The sequence below is a fragment of the Lycium ferocissimum genome, chromosome 7 (assembly GCF_029784015.1).
Source record: "Lycium ferocissimum isolate CSIRO_LF1 chromosome 7, AGI_CSIRO_Lferr_CH_V1, whole genome shotgun sequence".
Classification (NCBI taxonomy): domain Eukaryota; kingdom Viridiplantae; phylum Streptophyta; class Magnoliopsida; order Solanales; family Solanaceae; genus Lycium; species Lycium ferocissimum.
The window spans coordinates 34,351,813-34,364,458 of NC_081348.1; the positions used below are offsets into that span (position 1 = coordinate 34,351,813).

Genomic DNA, 12,646 nt, shown 5'->3' on the forward strand with positions numbered 1-12,646 from the left:
CCGATGACCACTAATATTACTAGACTATAAGAGCTGGTAATAGCATTACTAACAACTTCGAAAGACTAACATTCTTAAATTATTACTCTTATTACAGTCAGTCAGACCTCTCTACGTCCTCATATAACAACACCTTTCTATAACAATCAAGTTTTTCTCAGAACCATTTTTTATGTTATATTTTATCTCTATAACAACTTTTTACTTATAATGGGGAATAACCATCTTTGTAAAAATGCCCCTCTATAATAGTTTTTTTTTTTTTTTTGGGTAATATAATTATTAATTATCTTTATAAAAATAGAATCTCTAAGATTATCAATAATATGTATTTTGACTAATTATTTGATATTTTAATACACTATTTATGACAAAGAATATTATATGAATATATATTTTCATCATTGAAATATTATCTTCATTATATAAAGTGTGATTGAGCTTTCTCAGAACCATTTTTTATGTTATATTTTATCTCTATAACAACTTTTTACTTATAACAGGAATAACCATCTTTGTAAAAATGCCCCTCTATAATAGTTTTTTTTTTTTTTTGGGTAATATAATTATTAATTATCTTTATAAAAATAGAATCTCTAAGATTATCAATAATATGTATTTTGACTAATTATTTGATATTTTAATACACTATTTATGACAAAGAATATTATATGAATATATATTTTCATCATTGAAATATTATCTTCATTATATAAAGTGTGATTGAGCTTAGTATTTGACAATTAAAAATGAAAAATTAGATTTTATGCATCTAGCCTATAACGGCGAAGTATTATTTAAATTTCAATGTTGTTATAAATGTATATATAACAGTCATTTGCTTATAGATTCTGTAAGCGTTAGTGGGATAAGAATGCGTGTATTTATGAGACAAGAAAAAGGGTATTTAAAACATGACATTCTTAAATTAGGCAATCCTTGTATAACAATCTATGTTATCATCTTTCACAGCGTAAAAATTGCTTAATTTTTATTTACGGCATAATAATACTTGTATGATTATTCACCGCGTAAACAATTTGCGTGTCGTAATAACTAGACCATATATTATGAAAATTAAAAGTTTGGGTAGATGGTACAAAATGGAAAGCATAATTAGCAGTATACTAGTTAGTACTGAAAGTCTAAAACGGCAAAAAGAGTGAGCCAAAAGCGTAAATGACAATTGGAAATAAATCGTATATTTGTTACACACGCTTCAAAGGTCTCCCTAGAAATACGCATTCTTAGTACTAAGTCATAGTCTTCATAGTCTTAATTATTTTTGGTTAACCAAAAAATGGCCTCCTTAATTAATTGTCATCTTATTTATTACCAAATCCAGTGTATTAATTAATAATGCTCGTCTCTTTTCCTTCTTTCTTGATCCTTCTTTTTCGCTGCCATTTTCATCTACTTTAAGAACTTAAACAAGAGCTTAAGTTTTATGAATGAATTAGCACTGAGTTTTTGGTTTTTATTCATCAAAGATCAATGGGTTTTGGTCTAACTTTAGTGTTATCTCTCGTCCTTTTTATTTATCCAGTTTGTGAGTAGTGACACTCTTCTTTTTTATGTCCTTTTCTTATCTTATTTTATTGTCTTTGGGATCGTGTGAATTATTTATAATCTGTTAAGTCTTCCAAATAATAGATATGAAATTAGTGATCGTTAATTTAAGTTGTAATGCAGATGGCTATGATTCACTGGACCCCATGGGGAATATCACTATCAAATGGGATGTCATATCAGACAATGAGGCTAATCAAGTCGTAAGTTTTTTCCTTACAGTTAAATACACACAACACTATGACAGAAAAAAAATATAAATACTCACAACATTGGATTGCTTATCACTTGTATAAGTGTTGTCTGTGACATCAGAATGGTACGGGGCGGGGCCATTATCCACTGAGTTTCGAATAGTGTGTCAGTTAGGCCTCGGGGATTTCTTGGCTATCAAAAGAAAAAATTAGTGCATGAAAAAGAAACATGTGTAGCCGAGAAGTTGATAGGAGCTATTTTGATGTGCAGCTGTGTTTTTATCATTTTCATACTGTTAGTGAAGTTGACATATAATTATAAGAAATCAAAGCTTTCCAGCAAGGCAACCTATGATAATGTTTATGTGGTTTTGGGGCAGATCCAGTTCGATTTTGAGATGAATAAATAGTTACTTATTTGTTGTTAAAGTTGATGTTTTCAGTTCTTGTTTGCTAAAATTGAGACAATAACAGTATCAAGTAAATTAGGTGAAATAATTCAATCTAAAGCCCTTCAGATGGTGATTCCACAGTCGAGACAATTGAGCGGTGTTTTCTACATTTTTATCTTGTGAGGTGACTTTCTTGCTAGCTTCTACAAATCTAGTGGGACGTTAGCTTCTACAAACCTAGTGGGACGTTAAGTCTCGGTAATAAGATTTTGGGAAACAGATGTTTATGTTTATGAAAGAAATGTCGAATGCTTTGGGCTCATAGGTTGGCCAAGCATTTACAAATGATGTGTTTGTTGTTTAAGAAGAATTATGCTATGCTTAGGCTCGTTGAATTGGGGGAGAGCTATATTTGATATCAAGCCCTCTTATGTTTAGAGCAGAACCTCTCACTATGCTTACCCCTTGAGTTGATCAAATTAGAGTTTCAAATCCACATGCTGGTATATTTAATTAAGATCCACAGCCATGGTAAACGATGGCCTACGTTCATGTGAATGCCTTATATGCCAAACATGTTCCCTAAGAATGTTCGTGTGAATGCCTTATGAAGCTTTAGAGGTTTACAAATTGTCCACCAATGTCTACTGAGACATATAGGGACTATAGAGCTTCTCGTGCTCATGCAGGACGTCCTGAAGGAGGAAAATAGAAAGGGACAAGATGTACTTTGTTTTTTAAAAATAGGGATAGCATGCTGGAAAATATGCAACAAGAATTTTCCTGCATACTATATCCCAAATTCGTTGGGGTTATTCGTGGACCAGAATCTCTAGATAGCAGCCAAATTTCTCAAACTAAATCTGTAGTTTATCTTCTTTGTTATGCTTTCTGTCTCATTCATGAGGCAGTAGAGACGAATTAGTGAATGTTTGAACTATTTGTCTATCCCAGGTTACTGTCTCAATCTACAACTATCAACTATTCCGCCATGTAGAGCAACCTGGTTGGAAGTTAAGCTGGGATTGGCCTGGTAATGAAATAATATGGGATATGTGGGGTGCTGAAGCTACTGAGCAAGGCGATTGTTCTAAAATCAAAGGAGAAAGACCGCCCCATTGTTGTGAGAAAGAGCCTGTGATTGTTGACCTCCTTCCTGGAGCTCCATATAATAAGCAGGAAGCAAATTGCTGCAAGGGAGGAGTGCTGACATCCATGACTCAAGACCCCGGAAAGTATGGGGCTTCTTTTCGGATGAGCATTGGAAGTGCTTCCAATGATGGATCCGGGCCTCGTATGCCTGAAAACTTCACACTTGGTATTCCTGGATATACGTGTGGTGATCCCGTTCAAGTACCCCCGACTAAGTTCAACGTGGATAAAGGCCGTCGAAAGACTCAAGCCGTTGGTAAGTAAAATAGCTTCTACTCATCCTACCTATCGGATGATCATCTTCCTTTACCATACTCAGTGTCGGCTTTAGGATGAAGCTGATAAAGCAAAGGCCTTTGCGGCCCCATTTTTCCCAGTTATAGGTTTATAGAGTAGTTTTGAAAAAATGAGTATTTTAAAGTAAAAAGTAGTACTATAATTTTTTAATTCAAACATAAAAGAAAACTTACAATAGATTTGAACAATTTGAAGCATATGAAAAATTATAACTAGTGTTATCTAGAAACCGGTTGGTAAAAACAACGATGTGTACATTTCATGCACGAGAAATCGTATTAACCATATTCCAACTAAGTTTATTTACCGAGATGCACGTGCATGAGCTAGTTTTATTGAATATACTTTGAGACCTCTTGTTAAGATTTGCTTTAGACCATAGTGTAACTTTAACTCATTGACATCTTTCAATTTTAATCTGTTTGTAACGATTGCAGCTACGTGGGACGTGATTTGCTCTTACTCCCAGTTTAGAGCATCATCTTCTCCAACATGTTGTGTTTCCTTATCTGCTTTCTACGACAAAACAATTGTGCCATGCTCCACATGCAGTTGTGCTTGTCAGGGACAGCTAGGAGGAGATCGATGTGTGAGGTAAATATCTTCACTATAACCTCAGTTTTCGTACATTATTTCGCGTACTGATGTTCCTTTCCTTAGAATAAACTAAATGGTTGGTTAGTCTGCTGACAATATCCTCTTTCTCTGCAATTCTAGTTCTGGCAGAGGCGGAGGTAGTATATAACATGTATGTTCGGCAGATCCCTGTAGTTTTAGTCTAAATCCTGTATCTGTGTTAAAAAAATCACTAAATGTGTACAAAAAGTAATTCAGAACCCAGCTGTTAGCACTTGAAGCTGTTTTCTAGAATCCAGAACTCATAATAAGGTTCAAATCCTGGTTCCGCCTCTGGTTCTAGTTTCCACCAAAACTTGTGCCTGATTAACAAGTCTAATAATTTTTTTATATCTTGTTCATCTAATTTGTCTTTCTTCTTGTGGGTGGAACTATAGGAATGGCGATGTACCACCAGTTTTAGGACTAGACCGTAACGAACCGCCAAGGCCAGTAGTAGAGTGTACGCATCACATGTGCCCAATTCAGGTTCATTGGCATGTAAAGCAGAGTTATACACAGTATTGGAGGGTGAAAATGACTGTTAGAAACTTTAACTATGTTAAGAACTACAGCCAGTGGAACTTGGTCGTCTTGCACCCGAATTTGAAAAGCGTAACAGAGGTTTTCAGTTTCAACTACAAGCCCCTTGATCAGTATGGTGATACAAGTAAGTTTTACCAATGCCTAAGTTTAGCATTTCCTTTATGTTTGTATCAATTAGGGTCGGCTATATGAATCTCGTGTATCGATTTTTTTTTTCTTCGTGCAGACAACACTGGAATGTTTTATGGGATTCAGTATTACAATGACATGTTGCTACAAGCAGGTGGAAGTGGGGTTGTGCAAAGTGAGTTGTTAATGCAGAAAGATGCAGGGATTTTTACATTTAGGGAAGGATGGGCTTTTCCAAAAAAGATTTCATTCAATGGACATGACTGTGTTTTGCCTCCACCTGATGAATATCCAAAGCTTCCAAATACTAGTCAATTTTTGGCTCCTTCAATACTTACCATCATTGTTTTCTCCCTCTCTTTGATATGACAAGTGTGTTCTCTTTAATTCTTTATCATGTGTGAAGTCTTCAAGGAATAGAGTGAAACGATTAGCAAAGCACAAGTATATATGTTTTACATTAAAAGAAAGCTTCATCTACTTTTATGAAACCCTTGGAAAAGAACATATTCTCATAAAATTGGAGATTTCCTTTTTTGGGATGCGTCGTGGGGTAGAGTATATGCCAATTCCTAAAAACCATAATAGAAGTTTGATTGATAAAGACAACTACTGTATATAATTTGTACTAGATGGCGTGCGCACGGGCCCAAAACTTTGGATTATAGTGTATCTATGCGTATGTAGTTGTGTTTGGGTAGTGATAATATATAGTATATTTTATATTACTAATAAACATACATAAGTTTGCACTGTTTTTGTGTGTGTATATATATATATAACATTATAGTTTGTGCTCCGTATCCAAAACTTTATTATATTAGTGTTTGCTACGAATACAAAGTTTGCAAAAATTTATTAATACTTTTTAAAAGAGAAGACTTGTTTAAAAGGAAACTATTTTCCTTTCTTTGAGACAAAACAATAGCAATATTTAAGCATAAGTTGATACTTTGAATTTTAATTCGATTAATTTAAAGGTGTAAAATATTCTATTGTTAATGTATGTAGATTGGACCTAAACAATACTTATTATTTTTTATCAAATTTTGATTTGGATAATCCTAATTCAAATTATTAAATTAATTTTACATGTTTAAAACGAAACAAAGTAGAAATTTGATTTTCTATTTAAACGAAGAACTACTGTTTTTTAATTTTTGGTAAATATTCTTGGTTTAGTTCATTTTACTTGTCATGTTGTCTTTTGCACGATTTTTTAAGGAAACGTCAATTAGAATTATAATTTGACTAATTTACCTTATTAATTATTTGATCTCCATTTAGTATTATTTTTTCTTTTACTACATTAATCTCTTTTCACATTTATTAGAGTAAGGAAAAAAATGAAAAAGTAATTAAATTCTATCTTATTTTAAAATATAAATAAATAAACATAATAAATAAATGACATGGCGAATAGCAATACAACGATTAAATATCTAGATTAGATCTCAGAAATTATAAGAAAAGAAAAGAAATTGTATGGTTTGACTACTTAACCTTTTGAAGAAAAGCAATAATATGGGGGTCCATGTTTTTTGCTGTACAATAATTTCATTTGCTCCCACTAATGAGTTAATACGCATGTGACAATGAATCCACTATTATTGACTTAATGGGGATACTTTGGCAATTACATGAATATTGTTTGATTTTTTAATATGGGATGCACGTTTTTTTTTATATTGCTTGATTTTTGTAATATGGGGTCCACTTTTTTTTTTTTACATGAGTTTGGAGATGGTGGGGTCCACTTTTTTTCTTTTTCTTTTTTAATATTGATTGGTATTTTTAGTATGGGGCTCACCTTATTTTATTTTTATTTTTAATATTGCTTGGTGTTTTTAGTATGGGACCCACCCTTTTTTTTTTTTTTTTAAAGAGGGACTGACGACGAAGCATGGGTGAAACCCATGCTTCTATATAGTAGTAATATAATTTTTCTCATTTTTTGGGGGTCAATTTGGAACCTTATATTGGGTCAAATAAATTAATTAAAATACTTATTAATAAGCAAGAAATTGTTTTCTTGGGAGTCCAGGCGAGACTGCTATATAATATTTGTCTCCTTTTTTCATATCTTACAAAAATAGGCATGATTTGTTTAGCGGGCAAATTTCATGATTATGCAGATAGTTGTGACAATCCGGCATAATTTGAGTAATCCAACTGTCCAACTAGGTTGCATATAGCATGATATCGTACTAATTTATCATGATTTGTATTTTTTTCGTCATTTATTATAATGACAATTCAACGATTTGTGAGTAATCCAACATAATAACAAAGGTTGCATATAGCATGAAGTCATCCAATTTAATTTGTCATGACTTGTATTTTTTTCCATGTTTTAGGGCAGACTTTGATACTTTTGGGGGTGATAGAGGAAAAGTTGACAGATAAGTCACCCTCACTTTGTTTGTAAATTTGAAAAATAATGATCTAACACGATTTGCGCATAATCGAACATAATAGATAGGTAGGTTGATATAGTATGAGTCATATCACTCTGTCATTACATGTCCTAGTTCATTGGTTATGATTCCGCTTGTTGTGTCTCTTTTATCATATTTGTTGCTCAAATTAAGCATATTTTACGTAATCAAGTGAGAAAAGGCTCAAATGGTAATGGTGGTGGCATTTTTAAGCTAAACTAGTCTTAGTATACGTGCGTTGCACGTGTGCATCACGTCAATACATAAAGTTTTATACAAAACATAAATATATCTAAACGATGTGTTTAAACTATAATATAAAAACAGGAAAAGTTGCACGTTACGAAAAATGATAAAGGTTGATCGATCGTCTTAAATAGTTTAATGCTTTTTTAAAATTGATTAAACATGGGCTATATCAACATAAAAAAGTAAGCTATGAGAGACAATCACTTTTTGGTATATACACAAGAACGTACCCAAAAAAATTTATATGTGGCGTCAACATTTAAAAAATGAACAAATAAATTCATGTAATTAAGAAAATTAGTGGAAAAAAAAAATGATATTCCAACAATAGCTACCGCAATTCAACTTGATATTCCAACAATAGCTACCGCAATTCAAATAAAGTTGATCTTTCATATAGAGAGAAGAGTTGATTCAACGTGTTCTTGATGGATTGGTATGACTATGAAACTTTAGCCACAAGTATGAGATGCTTCGTTAAATTTTAAGTCCTAATTTAGATATTTTAAACAAGAAAATATTTAATAACTAAAATATTATTAATTTAAAAGTCTCAATATAAAAAATTAATTCAATTAGAATTCTGATCGATATAAATATATTTTTAAAGGATGAAAGAAATAAATTAATGTTCTTTAGCATGACGTGTAGCCTAGCGGTTATTGTAAAATTAAAACTATTGATCTTTTAATATATGAATAATTTAAAAATAATTATTTAACTGATAAATAAAAGGACTCCTATATGATTGAAAAAAGACTTCAATATGATTTGTATGTATTAGGAACCACTAACTTTGAAAGGGAAAAAAGGGCTCCTATAGGATAACCAATAAAGGACTACTATATGATTTGTATATGCCAACTTAAGTTTTTCGTGAACGAAAAATAGTGTTATATCATAATAATCTTATATGAATCAATAGTATCTCTGATTTTTAATGTCAAGCACGGCAAGAACTCAGCGCGTTAGTCATATAAACTTTCCTAACTTTCTTTTTCTATGAAGTTAATGATGTACAAACTCATTTATGGTATAAAGGGGGATCAAAAACCCTTTATATAATATGTGGTATATCTTTATAATATACACTAGATGGCGTATGCCCGTGCTGCGCATGGGCCCAACACTTTAGATTATATAGTGTATCTATGTGTATGTAGTTGTGTGCAATTGTAATTTATGTATTGGATAGTGATAGTATATATATTTTATATTGCTAATAAACATACCTAAATTTGCACTGTCGATGCATATATATATATGAACATTAATACATATACACAAATGTTATTTGTCTATTAAGTGGAATTATGTGAGCATGATAAAATAGTAAAAAGTAAAAGGAGTTTAAAAGTAACACTTGGCCAAATACATTTCTTGACCATTTATATTTCGTCTTCTCGATGTTATTTTCCATTATTTGTGTGAGACGTAATGTGTCTAAACTTATACCCAAAGGTATAAGTTTTAAATCTTTTGGTTTTATGACTTCTTTAGCGGTTTTTGTGTTCAATTTAAATCGTTATTTCTTTTTTTCCTGAATTTCTCTAAGCGTACGTTTACGATTTTCTGAACTTATTATCATTATTTAAATGTCCTACATTTTTTCTTCTTGACATGGACCGCACCTTTATTTATTTTTTATTTTTTTACAATTGTCTCCTAATTCTTCACGTGGATCCCACCTTAATTTTTTTATCTCTACTATTATGGAAGAGTGGGCCCCATCTTAATTTTTTTTATTTGTACTATTACAGAAAAGTGAGCCCCAACTTGATTTTTTTTTTTAAATTTCTCTACTATTATAGAAGAGTGGGCCCCACCTTAATGTTTTTTTAATTTTAAATTTACTTTATTGCTACTATATAGAAACATGAGTTTCTATTATTTAATAAAGTAACACAACTTATTATTTTTTAATTATGAGAACATTCATTTCTTAAGTTGTAAAGCACTAAGAATCTAACACTTTATCTGTTTTTTACTATCGCTTAATGCTATAAATTTATTAGGTTTGCAAAGATATATATTTGCTTCTTAGATTGAATTTTATTTTATACAACAACCGTGAGTCATTATACATTAATCTCCTGAAGATCAATCATTTCTTATTTACCGTTCACAAATAAAAATTAGAAAGCTTAGCGCATAATTCAAATGTGTAATTTATCTCGACAGATAGCAGAAAAGTTATTAGCATGATACAATATTTGCTTCTGTTCTTCTTTCATGATTACAATGATATATTGTTAATAAGTATTTTTATCATTTATATCAATTCAGTGAAAATATTATTGTATAGTCTCATATCATAAATGTATTTTCTTTAAAATTTAATTTAAATTCTACTAAAGTTTATGTTATATAGTTACACATCAAATTAATTTTTTGACCCGTATATTTTTCTTTTATTTCAAAATTTGTTCAATCTTTTTACTTATATTACTAATAAGTTGTATGTTCAAAACATGATTAATATAACACCGTGGTTTGTGCTCCGTATTCAAAACTTTATTATATTAATGTTTGCTACGAATACAAAGTTTGCAAAAAATTATTAATACCTTTTAAAAGAGAAGACTTATTTAAAAGGAAACTATTTTTCATCTTTGAGACAAAACAATAGCAATATTTAAGCATCAATTGATAACTTGAATTTTAATTCGATTAATTTAAAGGTGTAAAATATTTTATTGTTAATATGTATGTAGATTGGACATAAACAATATTTATTATTTTTTTTATCAAATTTTGATTTGGATAATTCTAAATTTAAATCAAATTTACATTAGTTCAAATTGTTCAAATTATTAAATTAATTTTACATGTTTAAAACGAAACAAAGTAAAAATTCGATTTTCCATTTAAACGAAGAACTACTATTTTTTAATTTGGACCCCACCTTAATTTTTGTCCTAGAAATTGTATCCTACTTCTTCACATCCCCACCTTAATACTTTTTTTTTTTGCAATTGTCTTTTAATTCTCCACTCGGATTCCACCTTAATTTTTTTAAATCTCTACTATTATAGAAGAATGGGCTCCACCTTAAATTTTTTTTTCACAATTTTTCTACAATTATTAAAGAGGATTGGGGCCCACTGTTTTTTTTTTTTTTTTTCAATTTAGTGACTGACGACGAGAACTATATAGAGACGTCGTTTCTATATAGTAGTAAATATCAATTAATAACCATAATAAACAAATAAAAAAAAATAAGAATAACTAATTCTCCCTAGCCTCTATATCATTATATTTTCAGTCGGTATGTACAATATATGAAAAAAATGTCAACATAATAGGAAAATATTTTATATCTGTAGCTAGTGCATTATGTTTTTCTTTGGGTACATATTGTACAAAAAGATTTGACATATTTGGAGCAATTTTCTTTCTATGTTTTATGCGTGTTTCTCTTTCTAGGTAAATCTGAATAATTAGAAGAGCACAATAGATTGCTGGAGACCATATATATGCCACTCATATCAACGTCAACTGTATTTAATTATTTATGTATCCTATTAGTACAATATTTTCTTAGAATCTTTAACTTTCTTCATTCACGCAGTTTGAAACTATTGTAACACCAATAATACTCCATACACGTATATGCTAAAATAATAAAAGTCGTTTAATTTAATTTTAGCAACAAAAATAGCAAGTATTTTTATGAGCTGCTTCTTTACTTAAACAACTAATATTGTATTGCACTTAAGAAATTGAACAGAAAGGATGATAAAATAGCCGTGATAGCAACGTCTTATCCTACAAATTACAGTTTAATTCTAATAAATTATTAGAAACTTGAAATTTTCACTAAAAAAGGTAGTGAGACAGACAAAAGTAGTGAGAAAGCATGAGGAATTTTTTAGCGCACTTACTCTATGTTTTAGGTTGTACTTCTTGAACATGCTAATTTAAGATGAACTTAAGCTACTACAAAATTTGCTCCAGCTAGAAGTTCAAGCACTATAATTTTCCATTGATACACCTCCACGCCCTTTGAAGCTTTCATCCACTTCAAAAAAAAAAAAAAAAAAAAAAAGGAAATTATTGAATTGCATGTACCTAGGTTTATGTTTCATATTGGGAAAAGGTTCCTTATATAGATTCAGAAATGGTGCAAAAGACATGAAGAGAATCCAAGAGGATGAATAGTTATAGTTAATAGTCTCAATTAGAATAATAAGAAAATAATTATATAATGTAAAATCTTAATGATAAAGTCCTAAAAATTATGATATATTGTAGAGTCCAAATAGGTTTAATAACCAAAATTTCAAATTTTAGAATGAACTAAATTTTATATACTCAATCCTTCCTTATTAAAAGTAAGGATGCTAATATTTAGGAATTAGGACTTCACAATTTTTCCTATTTGCAGTTGAAGTTCATGTTCATGCGGCAAAGAGTTCAATTATAGAAAATTCTCATTTAATTAATGAATTTTAAAATCAACTAAATTTTATTTACTAAATCTTTCCTTATCAGAAGTAAGGATGCTAATATATAGGACTTCACAACTTTTCCCTATTTGCCGTTGAAGTTCATGCGGCAAAAAGTTCATTTACAGACAATTTTCGCATAATTAATTTATATAAATATTAAATAAGTAAATAATAATTTTAAGAAAAAAAGAAATGACAATTCTATCTATTGTAGAATCTTTTAATGAAGAGCAAAAAGTCATTCATATAAACCTAAACAATCTACAAAATGGCCGAAATATAGAAACTTAATACCCCTAATTGAAGGGGGAAAGAATACTCCTAATTAATGGAGTTGAAAGTGATAATTTTATAACAAATCCACAGAAGCCATATAGGCTTTTTGGGATTGAGAATCAATTTCAGTCGGACTAAAACTCTTCCTATAGAATAATGATAATTCTACAAAAGATCAAAAAAGGTACTAATATTTATTTTTATGGTTTTAGACTTCAAAATCTGATATGGTAAGTAGTAACGTGTTGTAGTTATTGAAGGGGAAAAACGGTGTAGTTATTGTTATAGGAAATAGTTAGATGAACTTTATTGTTTGTTCAAATAAGGAAAGTTTTAAT

General features: G+C 30.2%; 1 protein-coding gene across 1 annotated transcript; it reads left to right on the forward strand.

Annotated features, from left to right (window-relative positions):
• The first annotated feature begins 1,343 nt into the window (after positions 1-1,343).
• LOC132064564 (COBRA-like protein 6) lies at positions 1,344-5,364 on the forward strand. Its single transcript, XM_059457581.1, has 6 exons — positions 1,344-1,549; positions 1,693-1,772; positions 3,110-3,563; positions 4,042-4,198; positions 4,618-4,889; positions 4,992-5,364. Exons 1-6 carry the CDS (start codon positions 1,495-1,497, stop codon positions 5,261-5,263), a joined length of 1,290 nt encoding a protein of 429 aa, XP_059313564.1. The 5' UTR covers positions 1,344-1,494; the 3' UTR covers positions 5,264-5,364.
• The last annotated feature ends 7,282 nt before the right edge of the window (positions 5,365-12,646 follow it).